A 17,528-nucleotide genomic window follows, 5' to 3' on the forward strand; every position below is an offset into this window, starting at 1 on the left:
TGTCTGGGGGGGCATCAGGAGATACCCCGTCCCTTATCATTTGTTGAGTTATTTTGTCTATGGCCATGTTCTGGGCAAAGGTGAAGAAAGGTTATTGATGACAGGAGACTTGGTTTGCATATTGAATGCTAATATAGATAGTTTCTCTCTCATGGACTATTGTATTGTTAATGGAACTTGTTCCTAGTCAACTTTATGTGTGTGTGTTTTCATTTCTGATGAGCACATTTCTGTTTCTATTTTCCATCTACAATGCCATTACACATTATATGTGGACGTGTGGATGTAATTATATTGCTTATTGAAAACAAATCAAAAATAAACCTCGATGACAATGAAAACCACTTTCTCTTGATGAAGGTAAGAAATCTTGATCTGCAACACCTCAACCAAATCTCATTTCAACCTTCATGCACCAGGATAAACAGTCCCATTTTCTCCAATCTAACTTTATAGCTATACTCTTAATCTATGGAGCTGTTGGATCTTCTTTTGAACCTTTCCTGTTATCTTCACCCTTCCTGGAGTTTAGTGATGTGAAGCCAGTTGGCTTAACCACTGTACAAAAGTTTAATATTCTGCCTGTTTTTAAACTCTGCACCTCTATTTTGATACATAGCCCCTATTTGCTAACCCTACTTGACATCCTGCTCCTTTGAAAAAAACATAACAAAGGAAAAACAACAAATGAACCGTTTGTTTTCTGCAAACACATTCTTTAGGTACATTTCAGTCTCAGTTTTAAATAGAAGAAAAATATGCAAGGACAGTACAAAATACAATGTGGGGATGCATCTGGTCCCTGGCCAGTTCCCCATGTCTGTAGTGGGCTCCGCCGCCATGCACCTCTTTAATTTTGGCCCTAAGGGCAGCCACGGTGGAGTTGCCGCAGAGCCCTCAGTCAGGTCTCTGGAGCCTGGGATCCTCAGCAACCCACCCTGTTATGGTGGAGAAAGGATGATGGAGACAATGCCTGACTTGTCAAGAAACTCCAAACCGAAAAGGTAAATTCTTCTTTACTTTCCACATTCTTGGTTGTTGTTGGATTTTCGTTTGCAAATGAAAACAAAATTGTGCCTACGTGTGTGGACATGAACGATGGTTGGTGATGAATAATGCAACTGTAATGATCAGTGATGTTACTGACGTAGCTGGGGGGGGGGGGGGGGAGGGGAGCAGGGAAAGCAACCGCACCCCAGCCTTTTCAGTCCAGCAGTGCCCCCACCCTCACAGCCCTCCCACGCTGTATATTTTTGAACTGTGAGACCATGGCATCTACTGTGGTCTCACAGTTCAAAAATTGATCTGCCGTGTTGTCACCTTGTGTGTATTCCCTGCTGATTGGGTGTAGTGCGTCAAATAACGTAAAGACCTGTTGACTCAAATCAAGGCTTTTATTAGCTAAAGACTGGAGCGTATAACATTGAGGTCGACCAGTCCAGACTGACCTGGGTCTGGTTAGGAGCAGCCCTTTATGACCTGCCAGTGGGTGTGGCTATGGCTCTCAGCCAATCACTAGTACTATATGTAAATATATACAAATATATACATTGGTGATAGTATCCCATACTATCACATTACCCCTTCTTTAAGTAAAAAAGGAGAGGGGGGAATAGTATGCAGTGTTCACAGGCTGTAGCGGTCGGGAAGCCTGATTGTTTGACATGATCACCATGGCGCCGGGATCGGAGTAGCTGGTGGAGTAGCATTGCTGGGGTCCACGCACATAGTTTCACTTAGTTCATGGTCATCATTGTCCGTGGGCTGGTCCGAGCTGCTGTCGTTGTCATCCGTGAGGTGCTGCTGGTCCCGCTGTCCTGGCACGTAACCTAGAGGAGGATTGGATGGAGGTTGGGGTTGGAATGTGACAATGTTACACCCGGCTTGGGCCAGGTCCCTTACTGAGCCCATGTCCCCCCACACGTTTGGATACTCGATATATGCGTAGACTGGGTTTGTGTGTAACAGCATTACCTGATCGACTAGGGGGTTGTTTATCGAGTACTGGACATGACATCTCAGCAGGACAGGTCTGGGGTCTGTCAGCCAAGCCGGTTTGGTAATTTCTGTCTCTGACTTCCTTGGGAACGAGAACATACATTTTTGCAGGGCAGCATTGGTGGCAGTGCATACAGGGACCTGATGGAATGTAGGATGTTTGGGAGCACGTCCTGCCAGTGAGTGGTGGGGAGGCCTTTAGACTGGAGGGAAAGCATGGTCGCTTTCCACCATGGCATTCTCCCTTTTGACGTGCTTGTTACTGCACAGGTTGTAGCTAGTGATCCTGCTTGAAGCAATACCGTGCTCCAGAATGTACTGCCTCAGTTCCACATTCATAAACGAAGACCCCCGGTCTCTGTGGATGTAGTTGGGGTACCTGAAAATGATGAAGATACTGTGCAGAGCATTTATGACTTTGGAGGCGGTCATGTCCGGGCAGGGAAAAGCAAATGGGAAGCGAGAGCACTCGTTGATTACCGAAAGAATGTATGTATTATGGTTAGTCAACGGTAGGGGCTCCTTGAAGTCTACACTGAGACGTTCAAAGGGCCGGGTGGCTTTAATGATGTGGGTTTTCTTGGGCCGGATAGGGCAGGTTGTGGGCCTTAACAAAGTGGGCAAACCTGGTGACCACTGGGTGACAGAGGTCCTCTTGGAGTCTCTGCAGCCTGTCCAGTTGTACACTGGCACATGTCCCATGGGAAAGGGTGTCAGGCGGGTCATTGAGTTTACCAGGTTGGTACAGAATGTCATAATTGAAGGTGGAGAGTTTGATTCTCCACCTGGCAATCTTGTTGTTTTTGATCATATCCCATTGGTTGCTGCTAAACATAAATGAGACTGCATGTTGGTCAGTCAGCAGTGTAAAGCGTCTGCCAGCGAGGTAGCCTGGGCCTTCTTCTTAACAGAGGAGTGTCAGCTTTCTGGGCCCTGGAGGGTCCTAGAAAAGAAGGCGACAGGCCTAGTGGCCTAGTTTAAGGTGGCTGCCAGCGAAAAGTCGGAGGCATTGCTCTCAACCTGGAAGGGTATGAATTTGTCTATGGCATGCAGAGTGGCCGCGGTGATGTCCAATGATGCGGTTGAAGGTTTCTCTGGCTTCCGCTGACAAGGGGAAGGAGGTGGATTTAATCAGTGGCCGAGCCTTGCCAGAGTACTGTGGGATCCATTGGGTGTAGTAGGAAAAAAAACCCAGGCAGCGTTTGACTGCCTTCTGGGTTTGGGGTGGTGGAAGGTCCATGAGAGGGCGCATGCGGTTGGGGTCTGGCATTACCACCCTGTTTTCCACCACGCAACCTAGAATTGTGAGACGAGTTGTCCGGAAGACACACTTCTTGAAATTGTAGGTCAGATTCAGCCGTTTCGCCATTTGGAAAAAACTCTCAAGGTTGGCGTCATGGTCCTGCAGGTCATGGCCACAGATAGTGACATTGTCCAGAAATGGGAATGTAACTGTTAGGCTGTTCTGGTCTACCAACTGGTCCATCTCTCGCTGAAAGATCGGGACACCATTTGTGACATTGAAGGGGACCCTAAGAAATTGATACAAATGCCCATTCGCTTTGAAGGCCGTGAATGGGTGGTCCTCCATGCGGATCAGGAGCTGGTGGTAGGCTGAGTGGAGGTTGATGGTGGAGAACACATGTTATTGAGTGATCTGATTCACCACATGCGTGATTCATGGAAGAAGGTAAGCATCCAAGAGCGTGAAGTGGTTGACTATTTGGCTGTAGTCAACCACCATCGGCAGCTTCTCCCCCTTCTTCACCACTACCACCTGTACCCTCCAGGGACTTGCGCTGGGCTGGATGATGCTCTCATCCAGCAGTCCACGCATCTCGCTTTTAATAAATTTCCTGTCCTCGAAGCTGTACTGCCTACTTTTAGCTGCTGCCTGTGTTGGTAACTGTGGAGGCTGGCATGATGATGTCACTCGTTGTGTTGCTGGAGCAGGGGCAGAGTATTATTGGGCCTTGGCTGGGTGCACGTTACGCTTGCGAAATGACATCACCGGAGTGGGCGGGTCTTCAGTGGCCAGTTGCAGAGGTGGCAGCCTCCAGTCGGAGTCAGCGGCGAGCTGCAGAGGTGGCAATACTCATTGTGCAGGTGGGCCAAGGGGGTATTCTGGTGCAGGGACCTGGTCGGAGTCAGCAGCGGTGGCGAGCTGCGGAGGCAGTGACACTCATGTTGCAGGCAGTCCATCAGAGCCTGCTGAAGTGGAAGTCCCGTTGGGCGGGGGTGCTGAGTCGGGGGTCAGCGTCACAGCAGCAAGGGTGGAACGTTGTGAGGGTGGTGTCTTCTGCGCATGGTGCTTGCGTCATGATGTCAAGCGTTACCGTGTGATCGATTCCTCGCTCTCATTGGATGAGAGTTCCGAGGATGAGTAATTAGAATTTGGGCAAGGCAGCTGGGCCTCGCACGAGGCACTGTGCTTGGTGGTGGCCATTTTGAACCAGCAGACTGTGGCGAAGTGACCATTCTTTCTGCACTTCTGGCATCGGGCCTTCCTCGTGGAGCACAGGGATCATCTGTGCTCCCTCCCACAAAAGTAGCACTTCGGGGCTGCGTTGGGTAGTGTGACGGCAGCGGTGAGGCCATCGATGGGGCGTGGGTAGGCTGGGTTGAATGCCGGTGTTCTACTCACATCATAACGGGAGGCCCAGCCCTGTGTATGCTTAGGGCTGCAGCCTCCATCATTTCAGTGATTTGAATGGTCTCCACCAGGCTGTCTCCCCCATGTTCCAGCAATCATTGCCTCACCTCGTTAGATCAATTCCCAGCCACATAAGCGTCCCTGATGAGGTCATCAGTGATCCCGGCCTCCGTTTTGGTGGTGCACGCACAAGCTCTACCCAGTAACCTCAGTACTTGGAGGTAGGTTCTGCAAGACTCACTGGGCTGCTGCCTCCTGGTCACCAGCAACTGCCTAGCATAGACCTTATTCACAGGCCGCTTATAGAGTCACCTCAGCACATTCATGGCAGCCGTGTTAGAAGTCGCATCCTGGATATTTTCGTAGACCCTCGTGGACATCAGCACAAGCAGTTTGTCGGTGTCTTCCTCCACAATGGGGTCAGAGCATGCAGATACACCTCGAAGCACCTCGCCCAGTGTCTGAAATCACTCTGGGCAGTAGCTGACTGCAGGTCAATGCTGTGGCGTTCTGGTCGCAGAATTTGCTCCATCCGTTAAAATTTAGCTAATAGAATTGTAGCGTGTGGAATGGCCCAAAGACTTGTTGACTTAAACCAAGGCTTTTATAAGCTAAAGACTGGAGCATATGACATCGAGGTCGACAAGTCAAGACTGACATGACCAAGGAGCAGCCCTTTATGACCTGTCAATGGGCGTGGCTACAGCTATCAGCCAATCACTATCACTATATTTAAATATATACATTGGTGAGAGTATCCATACTATCACATTGGGCTATTAGTTGGCGTAGATTGCATCTTTGATGTTCAAACAATAAATTGGAGAGGGAGGGATGTCCCAAGAGGTAAGTAAAATGTTTGTTTTATTTAAAAACTGAATTGATTTGCAAATTGTGCCACACAGTTCAGGTAGGCCAAGGGGAGGGTTCAGAGTCAGCGGCAAGAGCTCTGGACTCCTGATCTCCCGACACCCAAATCACGACTCCGAACCCTCCCCTGTCCCTTCAGCCAACTGATACGTTCCAGATGAGACCAATGTGCAATAGGCAGCATTGAGGATGCTTTGGCCTTTCTGGCAATAAATCATGCTTTGCTGGAATTAAATATATTTTGCAGCTGAATTGCAATTTTTGGGTTTTTTTTTTCCAAATGGAACGTTTTATTTTGTATTAAATGCAATAATGCTTGTGTGTTACATATCTGCTACAATTTGAAAGCACCTCCATAATAGCTGCAAATAATGATGGTATGGAAGTGTTTGTCATTATATTGAGGCTCCGATACCGACACAGCTCGATGTGGGGCTGCTGCCCACTCCACCCACCCTCCCCCCAACTCAGCCCAGTCAGCACCCTCCTCCCACCTGCTCAGCCCCCATCCCCTGTGCTTAACCCGGCCCAAGGTGCAAAATAGATTGGCACTAGCCCTGGGTGGAGGAGCCCTGAAACAGCCTGATGAGATGCTGCTGTGGCCCTGTGAGGTGCCAAAATGGTGCTCTGGGAGCACTGCATCCCAATGGAGACATTAAATTTGAGACAGGAATTGAAAACATAATGTAGTTACTTCAGTGACACTAGTGCTGTGGGTGGGTGGGTGGGTGGGTGGGCATGGCCCTCATGAAGCCAATTCTGGGGGGCCTCACTAAAGCTCAAAGGGGCCTGGTTGGTAGTTAACCTGCCACTACCCAGGCTAAGTTCGGAGAGTAGTGTAATGGATAAATATTTGGAGAATTTGATAACATTTAGAGTAGGTTACATACATTTTAAAACAGATCTTATTTGAAATACTGAAGAATTCATATTCAGTAACATTGCAGGATCTTTGGAGACTTTTATGCACATTTCATAAGTAGGTGCTAATTGAAATAACATCATGAAATGTATAGACCATTGTTTGGAATTGGAGACAAGCTGGATGGTTGAATAACTACAAGGCTTCTAACCTTTCTGCAAAGTGCTCACAGAAAGGTCACTCCTGGGTTTTGTTTATCTAAGACAACATCTTGACCAAGGAGAAGAAATCCTGTTGTTTGCTGAAGAAGGTGGGGGTTTTGCAAGTGAGAGAGTCACATGGATTTTCTGGCAGTTGGAGAGAGAGACAAGTTAACAAGCTCTCCCAGCTAGTGTGGGTGACACTGAAAGTGGCTGAACAGTCAAGGCTGAAACAAGCCAGGAAAAGCTGGTTGGCAACAGAAAGTTCCAGAGCAGTAGATGGCTGGACGTGCTATCTGTCTGATGTTTCTCTTGGAATAAGCGGAACAGAAAGGAACTCTGTGTTGCCTGAAAGAAAGAGGTTATCATCTGGAGAACCCTGATGGGGCAAGTTTCATCAGTGAGACATTGAGATGACTAATGGTGGCACCTCTGTTGTGGAAATCCTGGAACAACAAATCTCTCTCTGCTAACCCTTAAAAGAACCTTCCTGAGTGGTAAACATTTACCTTTTGAGCACCAAAGTCTGGTGAACTTTATACATGTTAAATTCTGTGCACAGTATAAGAATTGTCTTCATCCAGAGAACTTGGAAGAAGGAGAAGTGAGATTAAACTGTGAACCAAAGAACTTTTCTTAAATATACACACACATTACATACACATGTGCTTAGAATTAGAAGGGGTTTAATTTGGGTTAGTATAGAGTATAGTTAAGTATAAGTATAGAGATAAGTTAAAGTTTGATTCTGTTTTCATGTTTAAAGTTGATTAAAAACAACTTTTGTTTTAAAAAAAACTACTTGTCTTAGTGAATGTCTATTGCTGCTGGGTTTTGGGGTCCTTTGGGCTCGTAACAGTAGCTGAAGGAGATGAAAAGAAATCCTTTCACTTACATTGTAAAATATTTGCTATGAGGATGAAGAATTGCCACCCTACTCTATCTGATCTTTTTTCAAAGTCCAGCTGCATTGCATACACTGACTTACTGATGCTTTCCAAGGTTTTTGTGCATTGCCATTTCTATCTGCCCATCAGACCAGCTGCTATCAACTGGGCTGATTATTACTGATCTGCAAATTATAGGTATGTATTCCAACACCTCTTGCATTCACATCTCAGCTAAATCTGCACCTTCTGCTGACAATCAGTGCAAGAAAGCATCTTGGATCAATAAATGAATTTAAAATGTCAAGGTCCCAGCAATCTCTTCCATTCCCTCTTTTAATTAGTCGGGAGATATCCCACCTGGCCCATGGTACACTCATCTCTAGATCCAACACCATCTCTTTAATGATTTGAAAAAAATCCCAATATATGCACATTCTCCACACTGTGTTCCTTGTCAATAGCCATGTCCTTCCCCTTGGTGTCACCTTCCACCTGATTTCCTTAGCCATGGCCGATCTACTGGTCGCTTTACTTGATGTGATATTGAGACAGTTTTCATTTGCTTATGGGAAACAGTCTTCCTTGTGCCTGTGTAATCTCCTCTCGGCTATGATTTATGCAGCCACCAACTCCTCCATCTGGTTCACCGTCACCTTCACCTTTGATTCATTTGTCGCCGAAATCTTAAAGCTCAATATTCTAGCAAGAGAATGGCGTTGGTGGTTCTGGCAACAGTCACTGTGCTCAGCTGTGTGAAAAACATCTTTTGGCTCTTTGTTCTTCTTTGGCTTGGCTTCGCGGATGAAGATTTATGGAGGGGGTAAATGTCCACGTCAGCTGCAGGCTCGTTTGTGGCTGACAAGTCCGATGCGGGACAGGCAGACACGGTTACAGCGGTTGCAGGGGAAAATTGGTTGGTTGGGGTTGGGTGTTGGGTTTTTCCTCCTTTGTCTTTTGTCAGTGAGGTGGGCTCTGCGGTCTTCTTCAAAGGAGGTTGCTGCCTGCCGAACTGTGAGGCGCCAAGATGTACGGTTTGAGGCGATATCAGCCCACTGGCGGAGGTCAATGTGGCAGGCACCAAGTGATTTCTTTAGGCAGTCCTTGTACATCTTCTTTGGTGCACCTCTGTCACAGTGGCCAGTGGCTCGCCATATAACACGATCTTGGGAAGGCAATGGTCCTCCATTCTGGAGATGTGACCCACCCAGCGCAGCTGGATCTTCAGCAGTGTGGACTCGATGCTGTCGACCTCTGCCATCTCGAGTACTTCGATGTTAGGGATGAAGTCGCTCCAATGAATGTTGAGAATGGAGCGGAGACAACGCTGGTGGAAGATCAAACCAGCAACCACAAAGAAGGCATTTCACACAGGGGTAAAGATGAACAATTACTTTATTAACACAAATTCACCTTCAAACTTTAATTCAAAATCCCCCCTTTTATAACAATGCCCATTGCAAATTTCTATAACAATGTAAAACTAATAAATTCCTCAGCCTAAATGTAACATATGTAATTAAAGTCTAAGTTATATTTCCTACCAGCCCACAGAAAAACTTAGACACAAAAAAAACACAAAACACACAAGACTCACAAAACTTTGATATCAACCAAAACAAAGATCATAAACAAAATTCAGTTTGTTTGGTAAACTGAAACCAAAAGATCTTAGAGAGAGAGAGAGAGAGAGAGAGAGAGAGAGAGAGAGAGAGAGAGAGAGAGAGTGAGAGAGCATAAAATTTGAAGTTGTTGTCTTCTTGTGTTGCTTGCAGAGAGAGGAACAACTGGTATCGTCCGGATCCTTCTGGCTGCCTTCGGAATGTTCATCCTTTTTGAAATCCCAACATTCTAAACTCTCTTCCAGGCAATGACTCATGCTCTGGGCCTTCTTCCACTCCACAGCACCCCCAGTGGTAGTTTATCGTCCAAGTCCAGAAATTTTTAGATCATTTTCTCCACATGCCAAGTCCGTCTCCCACTCTCTCAGCAGTCCACCTTCACCTTGGCTCTTAAAGGCAAACTGTCATGTTTTAACATAAAACCACACAACACATAGGTCAATATACAACACAGAACTCTGTAACACCTCCCCTGCTAAAAAAAAAAATTTGGTCCACATGAACATATTTTTAACAATTAATGGACGTCCTGCTTTGCGGAAACTGCCAAAATGTTTGGCCTGGATGTCAGCCTGAAGAAAACTGAGGTCCTCCATCAGCCAGCTCCCCACCATGACTACCAGCCCCCCCACATCTCCATCGGGCACTCAAAACTCAAAACGGTCAACCAGTTTACCTATCTCGGCTGCACCATTTCATCAGATGCAAGGATCGACAATGAGATAGACAACAGACTCGCCAAGGCAAATAGCGCCTTTGGAAGACTACACAAAAGAGTCTGGAAAAACAACCAACTGAAAAACCTCACAAAGATAAGTGTATACAGAGCCGTTGTCATACCCACACTCCTGTTCGGCTCCGAATCATGGGTCCTCTACCGGCACCACCTACGGCTCCTAGAACGCTTCCACCAGCGTTGTCTCCGCTCCATCCTCAACATCCATTGGAGCGCTTTCATCCCTAACGTCGAAGTACTCGAGATGGCAGAGGTCGACAGCATCGAGTCCACGCTGCTGAAGATCCAGCTGCGCTGGGTGGGTCACATCTCCAGAATGGAGGACCATCGCCTTCCCAAGATCGTGTTATATGGCGAGCTCTCCACTGGCCACCGTGACAGAGGTGCACCAAAGAAAAGGTACAAGGACTGCCTAAAGAAATCTCTTGGTGCCTGCCACATTGACCACCGCCAGTGGGCTGATAATGCCTCAAACCGTGCATCTTGGCGCCTCACAGTTTGGCGGGCAGCAACCTCCTTTGAAGAAGACCGCAGAGCCCACCTCACTGACAAAAGGCAAAGGAGGAAAAACCCAACACCCAACCCCAACCAACCAATTTTCCCTTGCAACCGCTGCAATCGTGTCTGCCTGTCCCGCATCGGACTTGTCAGCCACAAACGAGCCTGCAGCTGACGTGGACTTTTTACCCCCTCCATAAATCTTCGTCCGCGAAGCCAAGCCAAAGAAGAAAGAAAGAAAAATGGAAGTATTACATAAATAAAATAAAATAAACACTCCATTTTTTTACAGTAAGTATGTGATTGGATTCATATATACACAGATTAACAACTTGACAAACAATCTGCTATTACATTATCCATCCCCTTTATGTGTGTAATAATTAAATCATACTCTTGTAATAGTAAACTCCAATTCAATAACCGTTCGTTCTTATTTTTCATTTTAGACAGAAATACTAATGGATTATGATCAGTATATATCATTAACAGTTTTTGAGCAGTACAAATATACACATCTAAATGATGCAACGCTAAAACAAGCACTAATAACTCCTTCTCAATGGTTGAATAATTTTGTTGATGGTTGTTAAACTTTTTTGAGAAGTATGAAATAGGATGTTCTACTCCATCACCATCCTTCTTCTGTAACAGAACAGCACCAGCCGCTTAGTCACTGGCATCCACGGTTAAAGAGAATGGCTTTTCAAAGTTAGGGGAAACAAGTACAGGCTGATGGCATAAAATGGCCTTTAACTTCAGAAACGCTTCCTGGCATGCATCTGACCAGACAAATTTTTCTTTCTTTCCAAGTAGTTTTGTTAATGGAGGGCAATTTCTGAAAAGTTTTTTACAAAATCTATGATAGTAGCCAATCATACCTAGAAATCTCTAAAGAAGTTTCTTATTACCAGGGATAACAGAGTGATAGCCAATACTTTCGCTCCAACCAGTGCCACCTGTCCCTGCCCTACCACATAACCCAGATAAATTACAGTGGCATGTCCAAACTCACTCTTGTGCAAATTCACTGCGAGGTGTGCTTCCACCGGTCTCTGAAATAACTGCTCTAATTCAAGAATGTGTTCTTTCCATGTATCCATACTAATTACTAAATCATCGATATAGGCACTTGTGTGCTCTAAACCCTGAATTACTGCATTAATCATTCTCTGAAATGTGTCAGGTGTATTTTTCATCCCAAAAGGCATAACATTATATTCATACAATCCCAAAGGTGTAACAAATGCAGAAATCTCCTTGCCTCTCTCTGTCATAGGAACACGCCAGTATCATTTTCAGAGATCAATCTTTGTAAGAAATTTAGCCATCTTATCTATACAAACATTTATTCTGGGAATAGGGAACACATCAGTCTTTGTCACCATATTTCCCATTTGATAATCTGTACAAAACCTAATTGAGCCATCTGGCTTAGGCACCAGGACACAGGGTGAACTCCAATTTGATCTTGATTTTTGGATGATGTCATTTTTGAGCATATCTCCTCCTGATCCAACAATCTGCTCTCTTCCTATTTAACTTGGTAAGGATGCTGCTTAATAGGCTTAGCATCACTGACCTCCATATCATGACAAGTCACAGTAGTTTTTATAGAAACATCTGGGAATATATCCTTAAATTTCATAAGTAATATCTTCATTTCTTCCCTTTCTGATTTAGTCAAATGCATTAACTTGGTGTCTAAATTTTGCAAAACTATAGAATTTTCCAGCCTGGGGCTTATCACTTTCTGTGCTCCATGACCTTCCATGAAACATCTCCTCCTTACTTTCCCCTATAACTAGCACCTTGGTTGGAATCCTAGTCTCCTCCTCTGTCATTTTCTCAAAGTAAGATTTAAGCATGTTCACGTGACAGACCTGTGTCTCTCTTTGACAATTAGGCATCTCAATGACATAGATGACCTGGTTAATTTTTGATTTCACCTTATATGGTCCTTAAAACTGAGCTCTCAAAGGGTTTGACTGCATTGAAAACAAAACCAACACTTTGTCGCCAGGTTTAATGTTCCTAATTTTTGCTTTATGATCATACCGAATTTTAATTTTTCCCTGAGCAGTTTTTAAATTTTTCCTTGCCATCTTGCAAGCCTGATGTAATTTCTTTTTAAATTTGAAAATATAATCCAATAGATTTGAATGTATATCATTATGTATCCACTGTTCCTTCAACAATAGCAATAAACCCTGACTTCATGACCAATCACCAACTCAAATAGACTAAAGCTATTTAGTCTCTCTAACAGTAAACAATAACAAATGGATTCCTTCATCCCAATCCTTTTTACTTTCCATGCAATAAACCCTCATCATATTTTTCACAGTTAAATGGAACCTTTCCAAGGCCACTTGACTTTCAAGATGATAGGCAGACAACACAATTTGATGGGCTCCAAACTCCAAACCTGTTGAAATATTCTAGAGATAAAATTACTCCCATGGTGCGATTGAATTTCCCTTGGTAGGCCAAATAGTGTGAAATATTTTAGCATAGCCTTCAACAATCTTTGCTTTAATGTTTCTCAAGGGAATAGCCTCTGGAAATCTTGAAGCCATGCACATGAGTGTTAACAAATATTCATTTTCTGCTTTGGTTTTTGGCAATGGGCCAACACAATCCACATTCACTTTCGAGAAGGCTCCCCGAAAGCAGGGATGAGTTGTAAAGGTGCCACTGGTGGTCCTTGATTAGGTTTGCCCACCAGTTGACAAGTGTGACAGGTTCTACAAAAGTTCACAACATCCTTTCTTAATTTTGACCAATAAAACGGTTTCCTTATCTTTTCTACCATCTTCTTCACACCAAGATGATCTCTTAAAGGTGTACTATGAGTCAACTTTAATATTTCTTTCCTGTAAATTTTGGGAATTACAACTTGCCTTATTACCGCCCAGTCATCACTGGCAGTTATCACTTGTGGTCTCCACTTTCTCATCAATATTCCATCTTGAACAAAATAACCTACTGGCACAGTTTCAATTTCCTGGTTAGACAGAATCTTATCTCTTATCCCAGCAAGATCAGGATCATGCTTTTGTTGAGCTATTAATTCTTCCCTTGACAACAGCAAAGCTGGATCCTTAGGTTTGTCCTCAATGCTTGCCTCCACTACAGGATCATCACAGACTTTCTCTACCTCTTTTCTAGACATGGCTCTAGTATTGGCACATGCAAGGTAGATTTCCAAATCGTTTTCAGACTCATAAACCAATGACTTACTTGTGAGTTTCACTGCAGATATGACTTCACCCTCTGCTAAATCATTCACTAACAAAAGAGAAACTCCATTCACTGGCAGATTTTATCTTATCCCTATCGTAACCAGGCCATTAACTAAGTCTGATTTCATCACAATTCTATGCAAAGGTATAGGCTCTGCTTCACCACCAATGCCTTTAATTAAATTCACATCTCCAGTATCGGTCTCCTCACCAAATTTCAAAATGTTGCTTAATACAAGCAATTGGGCTGCTCCAGTATCCCACAGTATTTTAACTGGCACTTGATTGGATCCTTATTTAACCAAAATGAAACCTTCAGTCAAGAATGGTTTAAAATATCCCTAACTTTCTCACTCTGAACACAGGTGGTTGGTACCACCCCTTTCTCTTTCTTCCTTTTCAGTACAGGATAATTTGCTATTATGTACCCTGGCCTCTTACAATAGTGACAAATAATACTTGAAATTTTTTCCTTCACCCATTTATCTTTCTCTCTTCCTTTAACCTCACTTCTAGATTTTCTTTCTACTCTACTTGGATTATCAGCAGTATTCCTTTGAAAGGTTTTCCCTAGTGTCCACTTAGGCTTGTGGGTTAAAGCATATTCCTCTGCGAATTTAGCCAATGCTTGCCGTTTTTATATTTTTCTCTGCCAAGTACACTTGAATATCATCAGGAACACAATTTTTAATATCCTCAATCAGAATGATTTCCCTCAATATATCAAAGTTATTTTCTACTTTCATCTGTGGAATTAATTGCCACAGAGAGCAGTAGAGGCGGGTTCATAGAATATATTTAAGAGGGAATTAGATATATTTCTTCAGTATCAGGGAATTAGGGATTACGGAGAGAAGGCAGGGATGGGATACTGAACTTTAAGATCAGCCACTGAATGGCGGAGCAGGCTCCAAGGACCGAATGACCTACTCCTGTTCCTATCTTCTATGTTTCTATTGCGGCACACCATCGATCAAAACACACAACCTTCCTATAAGCAAAATTCAGCAAAGATTGGGTTGCTGCTTTTTTTTAACCCCCTGACCTTTTGTCTATAAGCCTCTGGGACTAGTTTATAAGATCAGAGTCAAGCCTGGTTTATAAATTTGTAATCAGCTGCTTGTTGTACCGAGAGATACGAATACTCCTGTTGGGCTTTCCTTTTAAGCACACTTTGTAGCAGGAGTGACCACTGGTCTGGTGGCAATTTTAAATTTACAGCTACTTTCTCAAAATGCTGGAAATACTGGTCTATTTCAGCTTCCTCAAATGGAGGAACTAACCTCACTTCTCTACTGACCAGAAACCTCTCCTCCTGACCAGCACATGGGTTTTGGGCTTCTCCCTCTCCTTGCATTAGGGTTAGCTTTAATTTAGCTAGTTCTAGCTCATGCTTCCATTCTTTCTCTCTCTCTCCTCCATTTCTGCCTGCCTTACTGCTTCCCATTTGGATTTCCTTTCTGCTCCTCTTTTTTCCTCTAACTCTAGTTTTCTCAAAGCCAACTTTACTTCCTCTGAAGTTTTCTCCTTTGGAAACTTTTCCAATGCAGCTTTTTCAAATACCCCCCCTCCTACATAGTGGTTAACAATCTTTCTGGTAATTTCCTTTTCTTTTCATCCCAGTTCTTACTGTAAGAAGTTTTAACTTGCCAACTATAACCATCAGTTCTGACTTTTTAGCCATTTTTAATTTAACCACTGAAGGGTTAACTATGAACTGGTCAAGTTGCTGGTTTTTCTGCTGGTGATTTATACACTACACCATTTATTTTTAATTTCAAGTTGGAGGTTGAGTCAGATGACTGATAACTAAGCACAAGTCAATTACCCCTAAAGCTTTCAAATTGGTTTGATCCCAGATGATTCCCCCAAATTGTGTTACAAGATCAAACCAGCAACCACAAAGAAGGCATGTCACACAGGGGTAAAGATGAACAATTACTTTATTAACAAAAATTCACCTTCAATCTTTTATTCAAAATCCCCCCTTTTATAACTCAGCAAATTCTTATAACAGTGTAAAACTAATAAATTCCCCGGCCTAAATATAACATATGTAATTAAAGTCTGTTATATTTCTAACCAGCCCACAGAAAAACTTAGACATAAAATACACAAGACTCACAAAACTTCAATCTCAACCAAAGCAAAGATCATTAACAAAATTGTTTATGAATGATTAGGTAAACTGAAGCCAAAAGATCTTTGAGAGAGAGAGAGAGAGAGAGAGAGCACAAAATTTGAAGTTGTCTTCTTGTGTTGCTTGCAGAGAGAGAAACAGCAGCTTGGTCCGGATCCTTCTGGCTGCCTTCGGAATGTTCATCCTTCTTGACATCCCAACATTCTAAACTGTCCTCATTATCTGGGCCTTCTTCCACTCCATAACACCACCCAGTGGTGGTTTATTGTCCAAGTCCAGAAATGTTTAGATCATTCTTTGATCATTCTGAGCTCAGTCCATCTCCCACTCTCTCAGCAGTTCACCTTCACCTTGGCTCTCTCAGGCAAACTGTCACTTTTTAACATAAAACCACACAACACATAGGCCAATACACAACACAAAACTCTGTAACAGTACTCACAGGTACATTTGCTTCTTCCAACAACCGCCGATTTTGTGGGACAACAGAAGGTTTTATTACTTTGCCAAGTTAGGCAGTCAGTGAGATCCTTCATTACCTCTTCACTCCCATTGCTCCGTTTGTCCTGGCTCTGGTGCTCAATGCATTGACCATCAGACACATGCTAGTATCCAGCAGAGCACACAGGAGACTCCGGGGATCCGGAAAAGGGGAAAATTGCAAGGTCCCAGAGATAGAGAGCCGCAAGATCCTTCATTACTTTGATCCCGTTTGTTCGATACTTTGACTATGTGTTAGTGTCCAGCAGAGCTCGGAAGAGACTCAGGGTTTGTGGCACTGGTGAGAGACTCAGAGACCCAGAGATGGAGAGCCGCAAGAAATCCATCATTTTACTGCTGGTCATCATCTCAGGGAACTTTATCCTGCTGTGGGCGCTGTTTACATTGAATTCTGTCTGGCCCCGACTGTATTATTTGGGGCCTGGAGCAAATTTTCCACATTAATGCAAGAACTGCGTTACATGCTGCAGCTTCTGAGCTGTGGCACGAACACGGCTCTTGACTTCGTGACCCAGATGAAGTTTCGGGAGCAGCGGAAGGAGTTGGTGAAAAATAATTTCACTCGCATGATCAGGTGCTGCCCCTTATTAGAGGGGACAAGGAATCCGCCACACTGTTCCCGCCGAACTCTCTCACATTCTCCACTGCGGCACACGTAGTGACCGCCTAACCTTTCGCCGCCGATTCACCTGCCAGTCGGACCAGACCCCATAACCTGGGCTGATGATCACTCCTTCTGCACGTTATCTGTGTGCATCGAATCTCTCCCATCACAACCCAGATAAATGTTCAACGGAATGTGTTCAATATAACATTTTCGATCCAAAAGCACTTGAAAATGACAAATCTGGGAACATTCTACAATCAATGATGCTTGGTGTGAAGGAGGACGAGTGGCGGTCCAACATAGTCATTCAACACGGCGAAGGAAATAGCCATGAGAGTGATGTTTTTAAAACTGATGGCAGCACTAGAAATACATCGTTGACACAGGTTTAAACTGAGAAGAGGACCTTTAAAGCGGAGCACAGGGGTATAATTGTCAACAGGGTGTTCTTCACATCTGGAAACCCCTGCCAGAATACGAGTTCCAATGAGATACAATCATCAGGTTCCAATATTAAATCAGCAAGGAACAGAAGATGGCCCAATGTGTGGATGGGGAAAAAAGATCGGAATTCAGGTGGTGGTGTGGTCGCCGAACAACATTTTTTACAACTGACTCTCATGAACCATCGCATTTTAATTGTAAGGAAGGAGAGCCGATGACCTCTGTCACCGAACGGTTCTACCGAAACCCACGCAGATAGTTCCCT

General features: G+C 44.1%; 1 protein-coding gene across 1 annotated transcript in view; it reads right to left on the reverse strand.

Moving 5' to 3' along the window:
* Positions 1-1,419: 1,419 nt before the first annotated feature.
* The window catches only part of LOC138745214 (chromo domain-containing protein cec-1-like), a 47,689-nt gene continuing 31,580 nt past the window's right edge, over positions 1,420-17,528 (reverse strand). The window contains exon 2 of the mRNA XM_069902276.1: positions 1,420-1,829. Coding sequence (XP_069758377.1) covers positions 1,669-1,829 — 161 coding nt within the window. The 3' untranslated portion in view covers positions 1,420-1,668. The remainder of the gene's footprint in view (positions 1,830-17,528) is intronic.

This window comes from Narcine bancroftii, chromosome 11 (genome assembly GCF_036971445.1).
Source record: "Narcine bancroftii isolate sNarBan1 chromosome 11, sNarBan1.hap1, whole genome shotgun sequence".
NCBI classification, from domain to species: domain Eukaryota; kingdom Metazoa; phylum Chordata; class Chondrichthyes; order Torpediniformes; family Narcinidae; genus Narcine; species Narcine bancroftii.